General features: G+C 40.7%; 1 protein-coding gene and 1 long non-coding RNA gene across 3 annotated transcripts in view; both read right to left on the bottom strand.

The window, feature by feature from the left end:
* Nucleotides 1-716: 716 nt before the first annotated feature.
* Nucleotides 717-4,955, bottom strand: LOC143211446 (uncharacterized). Its single transcript, XR_013009463.1, has 3 exons — nucleotides 4,758-4,955; nucleotides 4,613-4,677; nucleotides 717-1,697 (listed from the first exon to the last, which is right to left on the bottom strand). It is a non-coding gene; the product is annotated as an uncharacterized LOC143211446 (long non-coding RNA).
* An 8,897-nt stretch (nucleotides 4,956-13,852) lies between these two features.
* Nucleotides 13,853-25,568, bottom strand: part of If (integrin subunit alpha inflated) — a 154,348-nt gene continuing 142,632 nt past the window's right edge. For both annotated transcript variants that reach the window (XM_076429118.1, XM_076429119.1), the window contains 5 exons: nucleotides 23,884-24,122; nucleotides 22,308-22,932; nucleotides 20,057-20,959; nucleotides 16,654-18,687; nucleotides 13,853-16,154 (listed from right to left, as the gene is read on the bottom strand). In XM_076429118.1, the coding sequence (XP_076285233.1) occupies nucleotides 16,065-16,154; nucleotides 16,654-18,687; nucleotides 20,057-20,959; nucleotides 22,308-22,932; nucleotides 23,884-24,122 (3,891 nt within the window). In that variant the 3' untranslated portion in view covers nucleotides 13,853-16,064. The remainder of the gene's footprint in view (nucleotides 16,155-16,653; nucleotides 18,688-20,056; nucleotides 20,960-22,307; nucleotides 22,933-23,883; nucleotides 24,123-25,568) is intronic.

Below are 25,568 nucleotides of genomic sequence, written 5' to 3'. Positions count from 1 at the left end.
GAGGTGTCTCATATAAAATTTGAAATAGGAATTGTTGATTTTCCTAAAAATTATGCTTGAATAATATATTTCTAGGAATTCTTTGTCCTTGAGTTTTGCTTTTAATATTGAAACATCGTCTGAAACAGAGTTGGGCAAAAATTTAATCAACGATTGACGACTAAATTTCTATTTCAATCGTTAATCGCAATTAATAATTAATCTCCTCGTTTAGTAGTTAATTGTGGTTAACGATTAAATACTTATTTCTAAGTAATCTACATACAATCAGAGAATTCCAAAAAAGATATGTGGGAGCGATCCTTAAATTACTGGACAAGCAAAGCTTTGGGACATAACGGTCCCCCAACAGGAGAAATCTATTTCCATCGTTTCTTCACCAGAGAAAAAAACACCTTGGTTCTCCCAATACCAGCTAATTGTAGAGCTCGTCCAAATCATTATAATTTGAATGAGTCGTTACGTAAAATTAATCTTGTCAGCAGCCCAATGTGTGAGAGTGTAGTCTATACTCTGAAAACCTTAATCACTTAAACTGGCAATGTCCACTTTCAGAGAATAATACAGATGAATTAATCAAAGATTTAAAACGATGTAAGTGGCAATTAACCACCACTATCCGTAGATATACATATTTCTAGTCAAGCCTCGTGTAAGAGAGCTTAAATTAATTTTGAAGTTCCTATTAGATCATAGTTTTAAAATTTAAGGGAATAATGACTGGACCCACAAAGTTCCTTCAAATCAGTATTTATGTATTTTCCATTTTATAGCATCGGTACAAGACTGAATAACATTAGCTATTCAGATTTTTTTTTATGTTATCAATACAATACAGGGTGGTCAATACAATACAGTACAGGATCTTTTATATCGGTATGTGAATATTGAATAACTTTAAAAAAAATCAACCGGTTTCCATATATGAGGTATTTTTATTTAATTTGGTCCTTTATTTAATTTGGACTAGTTTTTGAATACATCAATCAAGTGGCCGCCTTTATTGGCGAAAGCAAAATGTGCCCTTTTTGCTGCGCTTTCCATCACTTTTTCGAGCATCTCGGGCGGTATAGCGATGGTTGTGGCACGAATTTGCCTTGAGTTTGTCAATGTTCTGAGGCTTGCTGGCGTACACTTTGGTTTTCAAATAACCCCACAAAAAGAAGTCCGGAGGGGTCAAATCTGGAGATCTGGGTGGTCAGTCAATGTCGCCATTTTTTGACACCACATGTCCAGGGAATTTTTGTTGCAGAAACTGCATTGTATGATTTGCAGTGTCTTGGGCGTTGATGAACGGCATGTCGACGATCTCCCACTGTCCCGTGCTCAACAAAATTCAACACCAAACGACGAATAGTGTTGTCAGACGGTGCTTCTTGGCCACGATATTTTCGACGATATGCACGTTGAGTTAACACAACTGAACGACTATTTTCAATGTACAGCGTCACTATTTCGGCGCGTTGTTTCGGTGTGAAGCGATTCATGGTTAAAATTGTACTGAATTGACGTTTCAAAAACATGTTTACTCAAGTCAATCGGTTATTCAATCTTTACATGCCGACATAAAAGATGGCGCACCCTGTATATGTATGTAACCTAGTATAACATGTATGTATGTTCCTATGTACTCGGTCCCATAGGATCAATTTAACCGGAAGTTGTGTTGAACCGGTATAAGTATGGGTCGCCTGAACCTGCAACAGATTCGATCCCGGTTACTGAAATATCGATTCGAAGTTGGGTGGAAATAGACGCGAGAAGCGCTTAGGAGTCCGTTTCAGAACGATCGCCGTCGCACAGTGCGGACAAACCTGGTATATCTTGTTTATATCACGATGTACGATAAATTCCTTTGGCAAAACTGCATATTAGGACGAAATCTATATTATCAATCTTATAACAACCATTTTTATACATACATATTGTTAACTTTTTTTAAAATTTATTAATTTTATAGTTAAATTTCATTACTTGTAAATAATTACCATTGCATACGCATCAGTAACCTAGATTTTTCTAAAAATGTTTGCCGCGTGCCGCGCTCTCTAGATTAAACGAAAATTACCCGAGTACCTGGGTATCTCATGAGTAGACTGCGGATGTTCGTGCACGTAAAATATTCAAAAAGCATATGCAAAGATGCACATAAAACATGAAAGTATGCACAAAAAATATGCACGAAAAATATGATCAAAACTAATACAAAGAGATATTTATCAGTTATGTTTTAATTAACAATTTATTTATACGGAAAAACTCTAATTTGCGTTACGATAAGTTACTAGTAATTTACCATGTTTGTAGCACTTAGTTGTTGCTGTTTGTCAGTTTGACTTATATGCTGAAAAAGTATGTTCTACATCACAGGATGTAACGAGTGCATATTTCTATTTGCTCTAATAGCGTTGTGGTACATTAGTTGGCACATTTGGTACTATTTTAACTTTTAAATTTTAACACGAATTTGATTACCACATTTACCAGGACCAGCTCTTAAACGTTCAATACAGTCCATGAATATTTTCATTAAATTTGTTAAGTGTAAACCGACAGTTTCCAGTCTCTTTATTGTGGCCGGGAAGAGTTTGTTAAATGTACTTCTATAAATATCAAATTTTGCGCAACTTGTGTCTGTTGCAACACATTCTGAGCTGTTGCAATTGCAACTATATCATCTTCATCAAAATCTTCAACTACCTACTTACAGAAATAAAATAAAGATTGTGAAAGAATGATTTTACTGTTTTTTCGGATGTTAAGAAAGAAGAATAGTTGAATCTCTTTAGGTTTATCAAAATTTTCGGCTTAAAGTATGGAGTCAAACAAATCGCAGCAAAATATAGTGAAAGTATATAAAAGAAATATGTATGTATGATAATATTAAAATATGCACATGGTAGAAAACATATGCAATATGCAAAATAATATTTGCATATCGAAATATGTATTTACATAAACATCCGCAGTCTACTCATGAAATAGTCGGCTAATCGAGTACATACAACGTTATCTCATGAGATAGTACATACTCGGTTCTGTCTCGAAATAATATCCCAATATATTATACAGGGTGTCCCAAAATTCCTTCAACAGCCGGAAATGGGAGGTTCCTGAGATCATTTGAAGCAACATTTTCCTTTGCAAAAATGTTATCCGCAGCTTGGTTTAGGAGTTATTAACGAAAAACACTGACCAATCAGAGCGCGATCTAGACGCGAGTTGCCACAGTCGGCCAATAGACAGTTGACGCGCCGGGCCGACTGTGGCAACTCGCGTCTAGATCGCGCTCTGATTGGTCAGTGTTTTTCGTTAATAACTCCTAAACCAAGCTGCGGATAACATTTTTGCAAAGGAAAATGTTGCTTCAAATGATCTCAGAAACCTCCCATTTCCGGCTGTTGAAGGAATTTTGGGACACCCTGGAATATTTTACTCGATTATTCTATTCATGTTACCTCATGTAAATCCTCATTTACTATTCGGGGTCGCCTGTGCGATCACTGGCCAGTACCTACCCACTCCACTAGTGAACACCACTAAATTGACACCACGAATCAAATGTTCTTATTTCTGGCATTTTTCTTATTAAAACAAGACCAAACATGATATAATCTCAATTGTATTTAGTGGTTTAATCGTCGGTGAAAGTTTCGGTCGCAAGGAAGGACAGCGTATGGGACATTCTTTGTACTGTGGCCGGCGACGGCGACACTCCGCGTCTGTTTCTTTCCTATACACTGTCCTTCCTTGCGCCCGCAACTTTCACCGTCGATTAAACCACTAAATACGGTTGAAATTATATCGTGTTTGGTCTTATTTTAATCAGAAAAATGCCAGAAATAAGTTTAGTGAAAGTCCCATAAAAAATATGTATTGAAAATACAGCATTTTTAATTGGCATTACATTGTGAGAACAATTGTGCCGGCAACGCGACGCGACACGCTCCGGCCATGCGATCCGTATTTCATTCTGTCCTTCTCTATATTCGGCTTTCGATTGAAGTCCCGGCGCCGGTCGGCACGGTAGACGCAGTCATAAAAAAATAGTGTCCCTATACGATCACTTTCCGTGCAGTACACGGCTGGACAGTAAATGAGGATTTACTGTAGTTGTTTGCATACATTGTATGTTCTTCGGCCGAACAGAATACAAAATGACAGGACCGAATCATAACCGAAATCCAGAACCGAAAAATGTCTCTGCTACCTCATCATAGATACGTTACTGTTTGTCGCTCATGCGCGTGAAATGTTGCGCATTTCTAGCATCACTGGTTCAAGAACCGGAATGGTATCATGTCTGTTTTCAATCTCTGGTTTTAAGTGTTAACACGCAGTTTATCGGTTTGGCCCACTGTACGGTGCGGCGTCTCGGGTAGTAATAGTTCTAGTAGCCAGTTCTGAGACCTCATGAGATACTTGGGTACCCGGGTACTCGGCTGTCTCATGAGATACCCGGGCATTTTTGCTCTACCCGGGTGTCTCATGGGTACTTGGGTACCCGGACGTCTCATATACTCGGGTAAAGGTACTAGCTCTACTCCCGACTGTAAAAGGCGCAGCGCGATTTTCGACTCGGCATCGAAAGGAAGGAAAAGCGATGGCTTACTGAACAAGTGTCTCGCACGCTGCATAATCATATACAATTGCGACATCTCTTGGCCGCTTCCACCGCTGCAACAATCGGAACAATCGGATATCGTTCGGTTCAAATTGAGACAGAAAAGCCGCACGTTTACCTAAACGTAACTAACCTGCACAAAAATGCCACGCCGATGACCATCGCAATGCCGATTCTCATTCTCATGCCGATTCCCATCCTCATTCTGCGTACTTTCGCGTGACCGATTTTTCCTTTCTTTCCACACCGCTCTGTCTCTCGTAATGTCCGTCGACTTTGTTGTTCGCGATTCGTCGGACACTGAAGCACGTGGTAACGTTGCAAAAGGTATGCTTGTCAGGCAGTTATAAAGGCAGCGGTAATCAGAGCGATATCAACTACTTTGTAAGTACATGGAAATTGTCCGGCGATAACCAATATTGATAATGCCATATCATTAGAAGTTCATTTTTGAAGATAACCCACACTCTTCTATTCGGTCTGTTCCTAAGGAAATTAACATATCCGTTGGAAGTGTTTGCAAAATACTGAAAAAAAGGAAATAACATCTATTTGAAGTAAGTAACTTTTCTCAATTTCTTAGCATAGCTATGAAGTCACCACCTACGAAGCAGATTCTGCAATCTTGGACAAAATATTGGGTGCAGATTAATGTAGAACAGATTCCGTTCGACTTTCTCACGGGGATCTCTTCGAGATCGTCTCTGGCAGGAAGCGTCCTAGATAACCTTTTCGTATCATAGCTGAACCTTTTAATGAAGACCGAGCTCTGGACCGATTTAATTGAAAGTGACAAAAAACGAGAGTCTGGCCCTAAGTGCGATTAGATTATGAACAGAGGACTCCATTCATTGTAGGGGTATATATGTATACTTTCGTGGACACGAATCGCGTCACGTCGTGCTTCATCTCGTAGAGTGAACTTGTTAGTGAGATCGGGCTAAAGTTCCCCTTCGTATCAAACTTAACCGTATAGATTCCGCGAGTTCGGTTTAAAATCTATTAGGTGTTCGTAAAGTTGCTCTGAGACCCCGCATTGCCAGTGCGTCAACATAGGTGCAAATACTTTCTTTCATTCTATCTTATTCAGTCGCGACAATTACACAATTGTAACATATTCACTTATAATCAGAATATATTTGTGTTTATTGGTAAATTCGTGCAAATCACTTAACTCATTATTATTGTTCCAAAATCCTAATCGAGTAATTGAACGTTCCCACATGATACAATCTTACCGCTCGAATTGTATCAATTAAATTATATTAATTGTGAGGCCAACTAACAATCCTAGCGACTCCCTGATTACGCATTAGGTTCGTTCGCATCCTAACAGCTCCCTAATTTCGCATTAGGTTCGTCTGTGCTCTCATCCAACCTCCCAGCGGCTCCCAAATTTCGCATTGGCTTCGTCCGCGCTGTTCTACAACCTCCTAGCAGCTCCCCGGTTTCGCATCGGCTTCGTCTGCGTGTCGTTTCTAGTGACTCCCCAATTTCGCATTGGGTTCGTTCACGAAGTTTCACCTTCCTAACAGCTCCCTGATTTCGCATCAGGTTCGTCTGCGTTTGACTCCATTCCTAGAGGTTCCCTGACTTCGTGTCAGGTTCGTCCTCGCTGTCTATAATCCTAGCGGCTCCCCAATTTCGCATTGGGTTCGTCCTAGTATAGCCTTATAGCTTTATAGTTAACTAGAAAGGGACTAGAATCGTACTAGATTTTGGGTCGAAATATGGGTTTGCGCGCTTCGGTTGTTTGACCTTATTTGAGCAGATTTTGGGCTGGGTGAGGGCTCATTCTAAAGAGGAAGGTTCATCACACTCCGCTCTGGTCATCATAGCTGTCAAAAAGTCTTTTGGAGACAGAAAAATGCATTGAAGTCTGCTGGTTTTTTTCCTAGATTCTTACTCTACTTTGGGCCCTCACATTATTAGATATAAACACAATCTCGTTAAAATCATGACCAGAGCGCGCTGCATCTAACCTTCCTCTTTAGAATGAGCCCTCACCCAGCACAAAATCTGCTTAAATAAGGTCAAACAACCGAAGCGCGAAAACCCATATTTCGACCCAAAATCTAGTAAGATTCTAGTAAATAGCAAATATCTAGCAAATAACTAGATTCTTACTATTAGAAAAATGGGTCGAAACATGGATCTGCGCCCAGACGTTGTTTGACGTTATTTGAACAAATTTTGGACTGGGTGAGGGCTCATTCTAAAGAGGAAGGTTCAACGCAGTGCGCTCTTCTCATCTCATAAGTCAAAAAAGTCTATTAGAGACAGAAAATAGATTGAAATCTGCGGGATTTTTTCCTAGATTTTTTCTCTACTTTGGGCCCTCATATTATTAGTTATTAACATAATCTCGTTAACCTCATGAGAAGAGCGCACTGCGTCTAAGCTTCCTCTTTAGAATAAGCCCTCACCCAGCCCACAATTTGTTCAAATAACGTCAAACAACGTCTCGGTGCAAACCCATGTTTCGAGCCATTTTTCTAGTAAGATTCTAGGTATTTTCTATTTAGTTACAAATCGAGCCTATACTAGCCCCTTAACTAACAAATTGAGACCATATTTCTAGGGTAACAACCCTTCTCCGGTCACTCGTGCTGCTCGAGGCCCTGGCTCGTAACGTTACAAACAATCGTGTATTTAACAGGCGAAACCAACATTTTTGGTTCAATTCAATTCAGATTGTCTTTGCGTTCCTTTTACCGCGTTCCCCTCCCGCTAGTTTTCTCTCGTGCTCTGGATAGTATGAACCCGCGTTCTGAATCGTGAGCAAGGCCTCCGCCATATTTAATCGACGGGGCGATGGACCAATGGCCGAACCCCGTTCCTGTCCCAATTCGGGGGTAATCGCCGATTGTCGCAGACTCTGATCCGGTCTCTCGCCCCTCCCCACCAATGGGAAATTTTCGAGGGTAACCACCCCACCACCGAGCCGTACCTTCTTTGTTCTTCTTTTTTGTTTAAGGCGGTAGACTCCATGGATATAGGAATATAGGGATGGAGGATCTCGTTGCGGGGTGGAAATCTTTTTAGGAGGGGACGAGGTAGAAGTTTGCACCCTTTTAATTGGCTGTGTCCGGCGCAAGCGCAGTATGTCATTATGCATGCAGCGCCACGCATTGGCACAGCGTTACATACAGTTACATAACCTTGACATAAGTTACATAAAATGACATTTGTGATATCCCTATTAATTATTAAATATATAACACCTATTCATTTACTAAAAATGATGATTTTAAAATATAAATAACAAATTATGTAAAATTAGTATGTTCTTTAATTCGTGTTGCACGTTTTAATTTCCTTTCTATATTCTCTAATTTTAGATTTCTTTAATCCCTCGTTCTAGAATTTTGTTCAGATTACAGAATTATGAATTATTTGAAATTGTACATAAGAACATGAAATATGTAACTACTAATTGCATAAAATCAAAAAATGTAGAAGATTTGCCGTTATCGAAAAATACAACTTTTCATTTTCTTCACTTTTAATTATTTAACAACGTTCATTATGATATTTGAAACAAAATTCATATCACGAGTGTCTTACGTTATTATAGTTTCTTTTGTTTTTAGTTTCAACTTGTCAGATATATGTAAGCAATCTGTAAATATTTTTCATACTTGGCGGTAGAGAGTATGCGCAGAAAAATGAGTGCAAACATCTATCCTGCCTCCTCCGGAAAAGAAAACACCCCCCTTGCTCATAATGCTAGCTCACGCTCCATCCCTATATTCCTATATCCATGGTAGACTCGTTTCCGGGATTGCAAGGGTGCGGGATATTCGCCTTCTCATTTCTCGATAATACAAACATAGGGTTTTTCAGTAGTAAAAACGCTAGATAAAATCGAAAGTCCTATTTTTTCGTTTACGAAGCGTAATTTGCATTATTCTGCAGCATGTAGCCATGATAATAGCTACATGCGCAGTTGTATGCCACTGAATTATGTAAATTACGGTGCCGAAAAACCTTCACGAGTTTGGCCGCGGCTACGGAGTTATTAGTATAATGAGAGTGATAATGGACACGCGTGGATTTCGGTGAGTGACCATGACAATGACGCCATTTGTTTGCATTAAAGATCACGTGTTTGAACGTGTGTATTGAAAATTCGCGTGTACACGTGTACCTAGTGCTATTGTCCGTCCGCTGAGAGTTGGCACAGAATCTCGTCAGTGGGGTGCAGGGGGACTCGCCGAGTCCCCACTCTTGACGCAAGGCTGCCGACCCCACTCTTACGCTTCGACGTTGGGCGTGACCGGTTAACATAGACGTAAATAAGTAGAATCCGCGTAAACAACGGGGGGGCATATAATATTCTCTGATTCACTAACCGCGAAGACTGGAGTCTTACTGCATTAATAAAATGTAAATGTCACGTATATTTTATATCATATTCTTAGTCTTTTACCTTATAATAACAAGTCAGACGCGTTATGAGAATATTTTTTTAAAACCAATTTTCAGGAATATTCTGTTTTCTTTGTGTTCTATTACAAAAAAAATTTAGGCTTTTAACTTAACGGCTTAAGCAGTGGCGGCTCAAGTCAAGTGGAGGCCCCAAGCGGTAAACATTTTGGGGCCCTCAAACTCAAGTTAGAAATAAAAGGTGCAAGAAAACTCTCACAAACTTATTAAAAAAGAAAAGTAATGAAAAATTTCATACCGTGTGTGTGTTGCACATTAAATGTAATAAATTTATTTATTTAAAATTCGGGGCCCTATGGTATCCCAGGGCCCCACGCGGCCGTTTAGTCCGCTTATCGTTAGATCCGCCACTGGGTTTAAGCCGTTTACCTGATCATAGAAGGAGGGTTACGCCAATGTTCTGAGCTGGCGTCGCCACATCGCTCTGTTGCAGTCACACTCACGACGCTCGTTTGCTGCCTTCGTCAAGCGATTCGGCCAATCGCGGAAGACGTGTAGCGCGTAGTAGGGGCGTCACGTGGTACCTACGAGTTTCTCGTGCCAACTCTCGGCGGTCGGACAATACCTACCTTGTTAAGCAAAGACGACATCGATTGCTGAGATCGAGGGCAACGTGACGTGCTTTTTTCAAGCGGGAGAGAATGTAAGTATGTACCAAGATATCTTCATAATCAATCTTTGTTATTGAACATTTCCTTTCAAAGTATTAATGAAAAATTGTACAGCCTACACTCTTTTTATTTCGAAAATCATTTAAATAGCATTTACATTAACATCTTTTTATGTGCCAATGGAATTGTATGAATCGATTTAATATCTTTTTGTTTTATTTATTGATTTCAGGACTCTAATGCAGCTTCTCGTCCTCCCAACAAGTAGAGAGTGGACAAACCTCCTCTAACGCTTCCGTAGTCCCAATGTTAACGTTTGACCGTTTGACGTCACATGCTATATAGTATGTATGTGTGCTGTAGCAAATATTTCGGTTGGAGACGAAAATGCGCATTTTCGTTTCTGCGTCACCGCACTCTTGCCGAAGACCTTCTTCTTACCTCACCACAATACACGTTTCATATTGTAATTTTTTTAATGAGAAATAAAGAATATATTAGTTACAACAAATGTGTGTTCTTTTTTCCGCATCCTGTACATGAATCTTCTCAATAGTAGAATTAAATTATCTTCGAAAATTTTAAGTAGAGAAAAATTATTAATTTTCGAGCGTCTTACGTTTCGTTGAGTTGTACTACTGAAATTCCGGATACCTCCTTCGATATCATGTTTTCCTAATACAAAGTTCGATTTCCGGGACTTTCGAAAAATTTCCGAGAATTATCGACCGTCTGACTTGTCGTTGAGTTCTACTACTGAATTTTCGAAAATTTTTCGGGCGTCTGACTTGCCGTTGACTTGTACTACTGAATTCCGTGCCACCTCCTTCGATATCATATTCTCCTAATACAAAGTTTAATTTTCGACAATTTTCGAAAAATTTCGACCGTCTGACTTGTCGTTGAGTTCTACTACTGAATTTTCGAAAATTTTTCGGGCGTCTGACTTGCCGTTGACTTGTACTACTGAATTCCGTGCCACCTCCTTCGATATCATATTCTCCTAATACAAAGTTTAATTTTCGACAATTTTCGAAAAATTTCGACCGTCTGACTTGTCGTTGAGTTCTACTACTGAATTTTCGAAAATTTTTCGGGCGTCTGACTTGCCGTTGACTTGTACTACTGAATTCCGTGCCACCTCCTTCGATATCATATTCTCCTAATACAAAGTTTAATTTTCGACAATTTTCGAAAAATTTCGACCGTCTGACTTGTCGTTGAGTTCTACTACTGAATTTTCGAAAATTTTTCGGGCGTCTGACTTGCCGTTGACTTGTACTACTGAATTCCGTGCCACCTCCTTCGCTATCATGTTCTCCTAATACAAAATTCAATTTTCGAGGATTTCGAAAATTTTTCGCAAAATCGAACTTGGTATTAGGAGAACATGATATCGAAGGAGGTATACGAAATTTCAGTAGTACAAGTCAACGAAAAGTCAGACACTCGAAAATTAAGTAGTGCAACTAAACAACAAGCCAGACGTCCGAAAATTCTCGGAAATTTTTCGGACATCCCGAAAATCGAACTTTGTATTAGGAGAACATGATATTGAAGGAGGTATCCGGAATTTCAGTAGTACAGCTCAACGAAAAGTCAGACACTCGAAAATTAGGTAGTGCAACTCAACCACAAGCCAGACGTTCGAAAAATCTCGAAAATTTTCGGACATCCCGAAAAATCGAACCTTGTATTAGGAGAACATGATATTGAAGGAGGTATCCGGAATTTCAGTAGTACAACTCAACAGAAAGTCAGACACTCGAAAATTAAGTAGTGCAACTCAACCACAAGCCAGACGTTCGAAAAATCTCGGAAATTTTTCGGACATCCCGAAAAATCGAACTTTGTATTAGGAGAACATGATATTGAAGGAGGTATCCGGAATTTCAGTAGTACAGCTCAACGAAAAGTCAGACACTCGAAGAATTTCGAAAGTTCAGTAGCATAACTCAACGACACGACGGAAATTCGGGAAAATTGGTGGCTGAATAAATATATACGCAGATATGTTATTTCATTGCATTCTCTTTATTTATTGATTCTATATTCATACATAAAGTGATTGTACTGTATATGTACATAACTTATATTCTAAACATTTATAACAAGTACATCGAGTTGCTCCGTGAGACTAGGTTGCAGAATCCGATGGATAAATCTGCTGGCACAGATTTCTATATCTATAATCAGTGTCGCCCAATCCGGGTACTTGAGGGGGATACTGTTACATCCTCTCTTTGTCATTCCCGTACTTATTACCCTTTTTGACGGCAACGTCCACTTGACACGGCCACGCGTCTCGCACCGTGTGACGGTCATAGTTCTCGGCTACCTCAGGCCCGCACCATAGCGCAAGGTGTATTATGGCGTCTCTCGTGTCAATAGGTTTCCGCATCACCCATTGACAATGGGTTCTTTTTTGTTGAGTGGTATCCCCTGTAGGCCTGTTCCACTGCTTCATGTGACAGTCTCGAGCTTCTGCGTCTCGATAACAAATGACGTGGATGACACGGTCACTCAAGGAAAGTCACGTCCGTTCAGTTTCACTCTCGTTATATTGAGGAGGGAACTCGTTGAAATAAGTAAACACCACCAAATATTCCCTCAACTCACTTTTATTGAATCAGAGGTACGGTGTGTGAAGTAAGAGAGAGTTGTTGCCTCGTCGAAGACTCAGTAAATAGTAAGTGGTCCTGCCAACCATTAGAAAACTCCGCTGGAAAAGGTCAAAATGAAGGAGAGGAGGAAACGGAATAGTGGGAGCAAAATAAGGAGAGGAAGGTACGGCAAGACCCAGGAGGAGAGAAGGATCAGGTGAGGACATGCGGAAAGAAGCAATCGCGGAGGGTGTTATAAAAAACGGAAAGAGCGGAAAAAGGCAATGAGGAAAGGATGTCATAAACGGGAAAGGTTCGCCAGGGCCTGACCACAAACCTTGAACAGGCCCTAGCGAGACCTGGGAGAGACACAGGAGAGGATTAGGCCTGCGTGGATCTGGTCGCCAGATGTGTACCCAGTGTCACCAGATCACCAGCAATCGTGGGGAATCAAGTACCCCCTCTCTGATGACCAGTCCAGTCTACGGCACGGGCACCGTGGTCTACGGTCTTATTGTTAGTATGGGACGTTGGAGTGTGCGCGTGGTGCTGGGATGGGATAGAGGAAGGGGAAAAGGAGGAGAGTAATTGATGACCATTTGGTCATCAAGTGGCGACACTGTGTGTACCAGAACCAACCAGAACTGACCAGACCGCGCAGAACGAAGAACAATAGGAAGGGAAATAAAGAGTTTTCTAAGGCGACAGCGGCGCGGCGTAAAGCAGCGCCAAGGCCGCCACAATAGTAATGACACCGCGGCCCAGTGATACCAGATGCGGGGAGTCACGGTGAAATGATGTACCCCGTCTCTGATTACGGGGAATGAGTGGGACGAATGGGAGACACGTTGCACGTGCGCGATGGGGACCGTGGAGTGTGCGCCTGCGCACGGTGCTGGAATGGAATAGTGGAAGGGGTATGTAGGGGAGTACGGGAGCTCCGTTTGGAGCTCATTATGGCATCACTGGGCATCACTGCCGCGGCCGAACCCTTGGGTCCGCGAGGGACGCAGGTACTTCACGGGTGGAGGGGGGCAAGAGACCTGAACAGAGTCTCCGAAGATCGGCGATTGATCCATCGCTGCGTCGATTAAATATGGCGGGGGTCTTGCGCGCGATTAAGAACGCGGGTTCATACCTTGCTCCATAAATTTCCATCGAGACATCACGTTCCGAGAACTGCCCCACTAACGTACCAATAGACAGACTGTCTCGTAATGCTTAATTTCGTGCTTAATTAATTTCAAACAACGAATCTCGTTGGTGATTGTATCGACGATTGTATGCAATTGCAGTGGTTTGTGTCTGCGCTTACCTGTCGGTAACATTTGCCGACCAACTTGATTATTTTGCCACAGATGGTGCCACCAATTCAAAGTGCAGATTTTACAGAGCATTTCAGTCTGGGATATAAGATTAGAGTTTTGTATTATTTTTTAAAATAAATACAATAACACATACATTTTAATCTGGGTAACATTATTTCAAAAGATTTTAAAAATCCCGAATACAAAAGAAATTAAATTTAAGACAGTTGGAATTTAAATGAATAGAGACAAGTCAACTCTCTGTAGTATTAATAATATTATTTATACATATATATTTTTTTTAATATTACATCTTAAGTCTGTATATACAAGTTCCTGCATTTGCGTCAGGAATTTCTTTTTTTACTTTCTATATAACTATTATTGCGTTAGCTATTTCTCATTTGAATAGTTTTAGTAATACAATTAATAATTTACAAGATTGTACACACATACACAAGGGGTGAAACCCCGTTCAGGTTACGGCTTTCTATCATACGTTACATATACATCGTATAATGTAGAAATTTAATAAATAATTAGAGATTCCCATTCTCGAGACCACATTTCCATGATATAAAGAAAGAAAAGTACAAATCATTTGCCGATATCGGCAACAAGTGAGATCTGTCGATAATAAACCCTCAAACATGTTACAATATTTGGGTCGATCGGACGCCCGTGTATTATAAAATATACCTCACGGATTACAATTTTAACTATTCAATTAGCAAGATTCACGATCCTTTGTTTTTTCGCAAAAGAACAGTCTTAAATAGAAGCGTTTCATTTTGTGCATTTTCCTTCCGTTTTGTTATGCTTTATTTCCGCTTATTCTGCTATCAATGGGCTAGCATAAATAAATATTATTATTAAGTCAGAAGAAAGAACTTCGAGTTCTACCGGTTTATAGTACCCCCCCCCCTCTCTTCCTATTATACAGAGTGTCTTACAACTTATAGAAAAGGAATTCATATAAAGATAATTTCTACTTGACCTTGCTTTCATATCGAACCCATTTTGTGCGACGACAATTTCTAATATTATATTATATGTAAGATAATAAATGGTAACGGTTCGATGATGGATATAACAAAATATAAAAATGCAAGCTTGTATTTCTATGGAAGGCAGTCATTTTGCAAATTGAAGCACGAACTGTAAATAGCTGACACAAGAACCAAGGTCAAATAGATCTCGTGTCCATACGAACATTTTTAATTATTTTCGTGTACCTCGTTCCTCGCTGAACTCGGTTTCACACGTTATGGCACACCCTGTAACATTTACAATACAATAAAACTTTGAACTAACTTTGCGATTATTCAGTGAAAATTGCACCTCCTCTCCGTTTTGCTCTCGAACCGTTCGAAACTTAATTATATCATTTCTACAAGCTTTGCATCGAATGAAGTTGATGATGGTATTCACGTCCGTAAGAACCTCTCCGTTTCGTTCTTCTGTTGAGAAAGCTTCGGTCAACGAACTTTTCGCCACAAGCAGACGATCAATAAGGAAGATCTACTTTTCGCGAGTACGGAAGACATTTTGGCGAACACTGACTTTCCATCCTGGAGAAAAGTTTATGCGACTCTGCGCGTTTGTCGTCGAGTTTACTCGCTTTCATCGACGAACGGGAGGGGCTCGAGTAAATACAGGCTAGCCCATAAGTCATTAACTGGTTTATAATTGTAGCAACATTTTCATTCTCATTTATTCTGAGTTTAAAAATTACTGGGAACAATCGAAATCCACAAGTTACTTCATCATCTGTTTATGCATTCTCCAATCTTTGTCGACAAATTTTTCGAAAGTGGAATAAAATAAAAACCTATTTTTAATGGGAACAGCCTTGCATCCAAAACAAATGAAAATTGTACATAATTCTATCGAACTTTATATTCTACCCTTTTATCAACATTTTTATAAGCCGTAAATGCAGAGTTTATTATTAAGAATTCAGTGTGACAAGATTCTCATTTAACAATTGACTATTTCATTCACCAACAAAACAAACAATTCGATCATCCACTGTGTTAACAAATGAAAATGTACTAGAAACTCAAAACCAGTTTATGGCTTACAGGTCCGTATTACAGGTTAAAAGAAACGGGAAGTAATAAAATAAAAATGAAAATGTCTCCTGACTAGAAACTTGCATGGTCGAGCTGTAGGAGCTGGAAGGAGTATTCAGTGGCAGTAAAATGGTCGCAGAATCGCTCCAGAACCTTTCTAATTCACTCTACCAGTTTCTGTAACGTCCTGGAGATAGAGGTATCCGCGATCGTTAGTAAAACATTATTTTCTACACGCGGCAGAACTGCATTACAGCTCCGTGTGACCCAGCGAATGCATATTCCTGCTCCGTCGACGGATTCGCGAGGATCAAGGCACATCGTGGCTCGTTCGAGTGATCGATGTCGTTCGACGTTTTAGAGAATTCGCACTGATCTATCCTCTAATCGCTGCTTCAGTGATCGTCCCCGTGGAAGTGACCATTCCTGTTCAATGGCTGTCTCTCTGGCGCGTCTGATGGCCTGTTCCTCTTGAAGAATCCGCACTGTTAACAAAGAATGCAACAAATTACATTACAAATTAATTTACGCTTGCCTCACCCTCCCACAGAAAGTATCAAATACTTTGCCTACTAATAAGTCTATGAATAGAAGGTTTTAGTAATTGTGCTGTATCAAAAGGAGGTTTACAAATCTCCTTTCACATTCTAATCCAAAATACAATAATTATAGTTTTTGGCTAAAGACTTTTTAATGAATCCTTCAACAGCAACAGTAATTTCAATTGTGAGTCAACAAGTCACCCCCAATAATAATAATAATTATTGCATTATTATGACATTTCTGGGGGTGGCTTATTGGCTCACAATTGAAATTACTATTGCTGATAAAGGATTCATTAAAAAGTCTTTAGCCATGGAGTGTGTATCCTAAAGCTAAACGAGAACTGTCTTTTAGTGGCATTTGCCTGAGTAGTGTGACTAATGACACTAAGTCATGATTAAGAGTCTTGTTAATGAATCAAGTTAATTTGCATGAACAAACCTTGTGTAGCAGATAGATAAGCAGCAACAGGATGATGGTCCCAGCGCAAGCAGAGAGGACAACGACCCACAGAGGAATAACATCCGGCGCAGATGGCGTCGAACTCGGTTCGACGTTCGTCTTGATTTCGCGACTCTTGACCACCTGTTCAGCAGGTGCGCCGATGAACGGCTGTTTGGTGACACGTGCTACCAACTTGGTGGAGACCCTGACCTTCTCCTGGACGGCCACTTTCTTCAAGGTCCTCGCGTCTACCCTGTACCTAGCTCCGATCCAGACCTCCTGATCCTTCTTCAGAGGACCAACAACGCATCTCAATACGACACACTTGGCAGTATCGCAAGGACTGACCGGGTTACCGTGAGTCCTGGGATCATTCTCATAATCAACTTTATCATCAAACTCACTCTCCTCAGCCATAAGATCCTTATCCAGGTCCCTGGGATATCTATGCAGCCTCTCGAACTTCTTGAAGTCCCTCACCTCCACCATATCACTCTCGCGTTTGAATCTACCAGCAGCATTACTGCTTTGAGTATTAACTTCGTCGAAGGACTCACGATGATCTCTTTCATGGATCCTGCTGGTGACTCTCCTGTCCTCTGTCCTCCTCTCTTCGTGACTGCTAGAGTACCTGGACTCATAATCAACGTCCCCAGTATGGCTAGAATCTTCGCTCCAAGACTTGCTGTACCCACTCGATCCTCTACCTTGATAGCTTCCACGCGGATCCAAGGTGTAAGTACGTTCCTCAGTATTACTAAATGTCCCTTGCAGAGGGAATCTTCGACTGTCCTTCAGAACGATGAACCCTTTCCCATGCGAATCAACCAGAAGCTCACCCTCCATTCTCAAAAACCGACTATCCCGAGCATCAGTACTGTCAGAGACATAACTAGAATCGCCATATCGATCCTGAAGAGGGAACATGGATCCATCCTGGAACTCTATGTACTCCTTCTTATCTCCTGAAGTCCTGAACCTGCACAGGAATTGAACATAGTGTCTACCCTGTCTGTTGAACAGCTCGTAAGTAGACGACTTCGACAGAGAGCCAAACAGCGTGTCAAATTCCTGCGTTGAGCTGACGTTGCGCAGCTTGAAGCCGAATTCACTTCCACGAATGGTCTCTTCCCGATCACCGGTGATCAATCCGCTGTCTGACCCAGCAGATATTCCATGTTGTCGTCTTCTTTGCTCAAGATTGTACTGCTCTTCATCCGTACGTCTTCGCTCTTCCTCGAGTCGGCGGAACTCTTCCTGCTTAGCTATCTGGATCCTCTTAGCCTCCTCCACTTCTAGTTGTCTTCTTCGCTCCTCTTCTTCGTGCCTCCTTCGCTCCTCGTCGAGTTGTCTTCTTCGTTCCTCCGCTTGTCTTCTCTGTTCTTCTTCCTGACGTCGCTGGTAGGCCAAACGTCGCTGTTCTTCTTGTTGCCTGAGCAGCTCCTGATACCTCTGCTCGCTTTCGCTCAGCTCCGAATCGAATGAACCGGAAACTGTGCGGCCCCCGGAGACTGCCGTCTCGCCCCAGCGATTTTCGACAGTTTCCGAGTGATTTATACGGCTTCCGTAGTGCTCATCCAAGCTGGAAATCCTTGAACCCAAGCCATCGTCGTCGCTCGAGCGGAAACCGCCGCCTAAAGTGTCGGAACCACTATAACCACCGGATTCCGTGTGAAACACCACGCCTCGGTTACCACCGGATAGATTCCCGGTGTTGATGGAACTCGTGCCGGAGTTGTTTTGAGTGTAGGTGGTGACGAGAATGTCTGGCTTGTCTCCTGATGAGGATAACTGTATCCTTCTGGTTTCGCTTGCAACGGCGTTCGACGAGGAGGAGGAGGAGGAATGACGCGTTTTCTGGATGCTCGAACTGTCCCCGCTGTTGATCTCGGCTTCCTCTTTCTGGCTGGCTTTGTTTCGATCAGCGTCGAACCCTCTTTGAACGTTGATCGTTTTGCCGGATTGAGATTCGTCTAGGATCACGCCTGAGGGGTCTGCGTGGTGGGCGTAGAGCTTTCTGCGTTGGTCCAACTGGAAAGAGTTCGAAGTTAGTGGGTGAGCAGATTGATAGATTGATGTCTTTTCACCTATCCATTTTTATAATGAATATATGAACTCCACGTGTCAACGCTGGACTGATGTCACAGTAGAGCCCTTTGAATATTGCACTTAGCGTTTCCTATATAATCGAAGGACCACCACTGATGTGGACTGTGAGCTAAGCTAGCCTGATGTGCCATGTGTACGACTCTACTGTCTAAAGGTTCTTACTGATCTGACTTCTTGAGACTACTTAACTAGTCTACGTAACTAATCCTAGAAGTTTACCAGTCCACCCCCTTATAGTCCAGTCAACGAAAAGTTGTAGAGGGAAAAGGAAGGAACACAATTTTTAACTTTGGATCTTTGTTTGGACTAGTGAGGAGGTAAACATACTAAAAGTCCCCACTCCTAGAAGGTGAGCGGGGTGCAGGGGGACACGTAGAACGTCCCCTTTTTCGGTTTTCCGCTTATATCTCGGAAACTATGTGTCCTAGCGATAAGACCATTATATACAAAATTGAAGCTGACAAAATGTGCCATAAGATTGATTACATTCAGTTTTTTGCTATCTCGCATAGTTTCTGAGATATCCGCGCTCAAAGTTCACTAATTGTGCTGAAGCTAGTCAAGTAAGGCAAAAAAACGTGTGGCAAAATTTTCTTTTTCACAATTAGTCAACTTTGAGCGCGGATATCTCGGAAACTATGCGTCCTAGCGATAAGACCATTCGATACAATATTAATGTTGACAAAATGTGCCACAAGATTGATTCGATTCAGTTTTTCGCTATCTCGCATAGTTTCTGAGATATCAGCGCTCAAAGTTCACTAATTGTGCTGAAGAGTTAGCTAGTCAAATTTTCTTTTTCACAATTAGTGAAGTTTGAACGCGGATATCTCGGAAACTATGCGAAATAGTGAAAAACTGAATGTAATCAATCTTATAGTAAATTTTGTCAGCTCTAATTTTGTATGGAATGGTATTATCGCTAGGACACATAGTTTCCGAGATATAAGCGGAAAACCGAAAAAGGGGACGTTCTACGTGTCCCCCTGCACCCCGCTCACCTTCTAGGAGTGGGGACTTTTAGTATGTTTACCTCATAACTAGTCCAAACAAAGTCCCAAAGTTAAAAATTGTGTTCCTTCCATTTCCCTCTACGCCATCCTTATGAGCATTCATTGACTGGACTATTAAGGAATCTTCTAATTGTGTTTTATTTCCACTAAAGAAATGCTAAGAATGAAATTACTGAACAACTCCCAGATGGTCGACCGTACCCTAAAGTCATTCCTAGGATCCTTGCCTTAACAACGCGGTCTAGTAACCATTCAGCTTTACCTCAGCTTTAACTCACCTTCAAGCTAAGATAATTCGCATTCGCGCTCTCGCAGGCGATAGGTCCAGAAGTCTCGGGTTGCTCCAGCAGATACAGCAACTCATTTCCAGCCAGAGTCTGCGCGGGCCAAACGAGAAAGACTTCCGCTTCGATAACATCCGATGGTCCCAAATTTCTAATCGTATAATTGTGCATCATGGCAGGACCAAACTCCATCTCAGTGGTCGCGTTCGTTTCGCTAGTGTAATTATCAGGATCGTAATACAGATCCTTCGGTTTGCTTTCGCCGTCCACACGTAGATCAGTCTCGATCCAAATCGGCAGTTTCAAAGTGTAGGTGTTGTCGTCGACAGTGATCGGATTCTCTGGATTGGTAGTGTTCACGTCCATCTCGAATTCATAAACAGGTTTCATTCCGTGCGAGGTAACAGGTTGCAGAAGGACCTTGAACTTCACCAGGCCGTGTTTTTGCAAAGGATTGCCAATGTCGCAGCGAAGAGTGTTGTTGTTCGATTGCTTCGGTGCTGAACACTGGACAGGAACCCCCATAGTCTCGATCTTCTCCACCTTTATGTAATCGATACCAGCTGGCAGTTTTAAGTTGTATGTCGACTCGAATGCATCCTCGCCCATGTTTTGCACCAACACGTCCAATTCCAGACGTTTCCCAGACCCCAAAAGGTACTTGAGGACGTTCGACGTGACGTTCATCTGGAGATCCGGTATGCACACGTTATCAGCTCCGCAGTTCTTCCTGATTGTCAGAGAATCCTTTCTGGACGTTGTTGATCCTAAAACTGGGCGGAGAGGAAGTCTTGGATCTCGAGGCCTGTTGTCTCCAAAGCGTTCTTCTTCGAGGCTCATGCGCATCTCGGCGTCCAATGATGTCAGCTTGTCGCGGATGTTCGGAGCGATGTATACCTGTTGATAGTGCGAGATCTTTTAGTGCGGAAGGGATTGTTGATGTGTCACGTCGTTACGCAGATGTAGAATCAAGTGAACGTGGTGGGAGTAGCTCAGTAGACGGGGGAATAAAGACCGTCTGGGTTAGACCATATTTACTTAGTACATATGTAATAAGTAGACTGCGGATTTTATGCATTTATGACAAAAATGGGCTCGTACAATTTAAAACAGTGGAGGTTTTAAAAAGATTTAAGGCCACCAGTGTATTAGTTTCACCTTAATAAGATAATTAAAAGAAGAATGAAATTTTTATGTGGCTCCTGTGTCTGGCAATCAATGCAAACATTTTTTATTTTGCATAAAGATCCCCAGTCCAGTAATAAGTATGTATGTATGTGTAATATGTAATAAGTATATATGGTCTAAGCAGTATGGCCTGTTATAGCCCAAAAGTATGATAAATAATATTTAAACCTCAGATTTAGGGTTAGGTGACTCGGAGTCACCACAAAATATTGTTTGTATTATTAATCTTCCGTTGGGCGCAATATCTGGGCCGCCGAGTTTGGGAGCAATGTGCTTGACGGGCAAACATTCAAAAAACATGATAAACACCTAATTAAGTTAATTTATACAACCGCTGTTAGGGAAATACTGCACTTGGTGCCGTCTATGCTCGTAGGGCCGCCCTTTTGGGCCCTCTGCAAGGCTGGGCCCAAATAGCCACGTCTAGCCACGTACGTCCCTAAAACGTACGCAGAATGGACGTACGACGTTTGGACGTGAACTGGACCTGAAACGTACGTTTTAGGGACGCACGTGGCTACTTGGGGTGGGGGTGATTGAGTCTCCTGTGTTTCCCAGATACTTACTTGCTACCCGAACCTTCGGCACTGCGACTTTACGATACGATCTGTTGGGCCTGGGAGACTAGGTTGAATGCATTGGTTGAGAAACCTTCTAATTGTGCTAAAACGTGCCACATGTTGGCTGCAGACCGGTCTATTAAAGAAATGGCAATGGGTCGATGCTAAGAAATATATAGCTTATCTGAACAAAACTTGAATAACTCCCGTATTGCCGGTCAAAGACAATCTAAGTGGGAAGGATCCTTAGAGCACGTCAAAACAGGCAGCTACTCGGAGAGCCAAGTGCCAACCAGTACCAACGTCGCCTGGTGGGGGGGGTACCTAACCTAAATGTTCGCGCTGTGCCTCTCAGATCGGTTGCGCCCGACGGAAGGTTAAATATATGTTGGGATCTACCCAATTACTAATTTAAGTATTGTATGAGGCACTGTTATCAATTTCATATTCATAAAATTTCAAAAATCGTATAGAATGGAATTATTCTAGGTTCTAACCTGAACAGTCCGACAGAACTGTCGATCCCGATCCACAGAGATCGTGCGGTTCATCGAGTTCCTGCCTTCCAGCTCCAAGAAGAACAGCCTGGGGTTCTTCGTCTTTTTCACGTCCAGGACATACTGAATATTGAAAGTATGGCTGGAGAAGACGCCCTCGCCGCTATACTTGAAGCAAGCCCTCAACGGGAAGCAAGTAACCCTGCTGCCATCAGACAAAGTACAGTTCCTGTCATCCAACGAGATCAATTTCGATTCTTGATCAAACGTCACGTAGGAGTCCATTTTGATAACCGGCCGGGATCTGAAGAAGACAGCTGTGCCAGACTCGTAGGCACCCACAACTAGGTCAGGATAGTGGTTTCCGTCAAGGTCAAGGCCACCAGCCACGGAAAATCCGAAAGTCTGCAAGTTCATCGGGAGCTTAAGGTCTTCGGCGTAGATCACCTGAGAGTATTTTTCTAGTACACCCGTGGAGGATCCGTGATAGATGTAGACAGCACCCCGGCTGTCATGGAGACCACCATAAGGAGCACCCACGGCGAAGTCACCATAACCGTCACGGTCAATATCTCCCAGCGAGGTCAGCGACAAACCGAATCGTCCGCGGTTGCTCTCCCCGTCTCTGGATAACGATAAGCAATTATCAGGAGAGTTCAACGGTCTTGATGGCCGAATGCTGCGCTATCAGGATGGCGAAACAGTTGAAGAAAGTCATTTGTTCTACGAATGGTTCAACGTATTCAACGTCACGTGGTCCAGATGCTGACACCAACTACTACATTCGATGACAATCTTGTTGATTTTATTTTCATCAAACTTTTACCGAGGTATTTTTCTGATTAAAATTAGACCAAACATTATCCACTTCCGAGCATATATCTTGCTTCAATTTACGATTCAGTAGGACCTCGATTATCCGAACCGATGAATTAATTCTCCATTATATGAATATGTACTTCTAGTAAATAGTGAATATGTACGTTTAGTAAATATCTTTATGCAAAATAAAAATATTCTTCACCCCTTCACTTCACCCCTTAACCCTTTGCAATTTGAATTATTATCTATAATTATATAATTATTTGTAATTAATTATATTTGAATTAATTATTTTTCAATTATGTTGCCAACAACTGCCTACTATTTTAAGTTCCTTGACTGCTACTTATTTTAAACAATTTTGTGTACTAATTATATTAAGCATAGTTCCCAAGCTTTGTTGTAATTTATATTTGTGGAACTTATATTTGCTTCTAACTAAGAAGAGCAAGACATTTAAATAAATAGAGGAAGTATGAAATACATATAGAAACCCGTTTTATTTACATTTTCCTTTCTCTGACGTCGAGTCGCACTCGACAAAGGAGTGCAAAGGGTTAATTCTTTTCTTAAGTCTTATTGACGTTGAGAACAAGATAACAATATATATTCTTGGATTTTTTATATTCTTCACTGTTTCATATTTCATCCAGTTAACTTCTTCAGAAATGCATAAAAATTGTTTGTCTAACTGTTTTTGCCATGTTTCACGACAGCAATTTTGCTAATCGAAGAAATATTGACTGAGAAATACCTAGAGTCGACTTTGCGGAATTTTTCAGGTCCGGCGCCTTGATAGATCACGTACACCCTTCCGGTCTCGATGGTCATTTCCGGGTTATCAGGCACGGTGTACATAGGCGCGCCAACTATAAGATCGTCTAGGCCATCGCCATCGATATCACCGGAAGCGACGGCATAACCGAAATACGCTCCCATTTGTTCGCCAGTGAAGTTACGTTGATTCGTCATATTCGAAGCGAAGAGCATTACCTGTGGTCAGACATTTTTATGAATTGATAACGTTTTTGTTTGTAAAATTTATGAACGACTGAAACTTACTAGTTGTAAATCTACATTCAAATAAAACATTATATTCTGAAGTTCTTTGCTTGTTGTAAAGCTACATTCAAATGGAACATTATATTCTAAAGTTCTTTGCTTGTTGTAAATCTACATTCAAATGGAACATTATATTCTAAAGTTCTTCGCTTGTTTAAATCTACATTCAAATTAAACATTATATTCTAAAGTTCTTTGCTTGTTGTAAATCTACATTCAAATAAAACATTATATTCTGAAGTTCTTTGCTGGTTGTAAATCTACATTCAAATGGAACATTATATTCTAAAGTTCTATGCTTGTTGTAAATCTACATTCAAATGGAACATTATATTCTAAAGTTCTTTGCTTGTTGTAAATCTACATTCAAATGGAACATTATATTCTAAAGTTCTTTGCTGGTTGTAAAGCTACATTCAAATGGAACATTATATTCTAAAGTTCTTTGCTTGTCGTAAATCTTCATTCAAATGGAACATTATATTCTAAAGTTCTATGCTTGTTGTAAATCTACATTCAAATGGAACATTATATTCTAAAGTTCTTCACTTGTTTAAATCTACATTCAAATTAAACATTATATTCTAAAGTTCTTTGCTTGTTGTAAATCTACATTCAAATAAAACATTATATTCTGAAGTTCTTTGCTGGTTGTAAATCTACATTCAAATGGAACATTATATTCTAAAGTTCTTCACTTGTTTAAATCTACATTCAAATTAAACATTATATTCTAAAGTTCTTTGCTTGTTGTAAATCTACATTCAAATAAAACATTATATTCTGAAGTTCTTTGCTGGTTGTAAATCTACATTCAAATGGAACATTATATTCTAAAGTTCTTTGCTGGTTGTAAATCTACATTCAAATGGAACATTATATTCTAAAGTTCTTTGCTTGATATAAAAATTAAAAACTTGATGCAATTTTGAAAACCCAAAAAGAAAAGATATTGATAATAGAAAATCAATATTTTGTACTAGTGTAACATTACAGGGTGACAAGAAATAACGGAGTTAAACATTTCTTATTATAATTCTGTCAAATCGACGAATTTTGAAAAACCAAATGATAACAACCATAACATAGACCAGTTAAAAATTTTCCGGTTTAGGGTTTAGGGTTAAGAAGTGTCAGCAACTGAGCTGGGACATGCAAATTTATGGTATGGACGGATGAAGTATCGAAGTTATTGGGTTTTGTAGATAATGATTCCTGATTTCTTGTGACAGTTAACGATTTTCGCGCAGCACGTCATCACAGTATAGTTCTTCACAAACATTTAAAAAAAAATTACAATTGAATCGATGAAAAACTGAGTGGTCGGCAGATTTTCATCCAAAAAGATCGTTTTCTCGCACACTGTGCGACGCGACG

Source organism: Lasioglossum baleicum, chromosome 8, assembly GCF_051020765.1.
Source record: "Lasioglossum baleicum chromosome 8, iyLasBale1, whole genome shotgun sequence".
NCBI classification, from domain to species: Eukaryota; Metazoa; Arthropoda; class Insecta; order Hymenoptera; family Halictidae; genus Lasioglossum; species Lasioglossum baleicum.
Note: the sequence above shows the minus strand (reverse complement) of the source record. Positions and strands in the feature narration are given on the sequence as shown.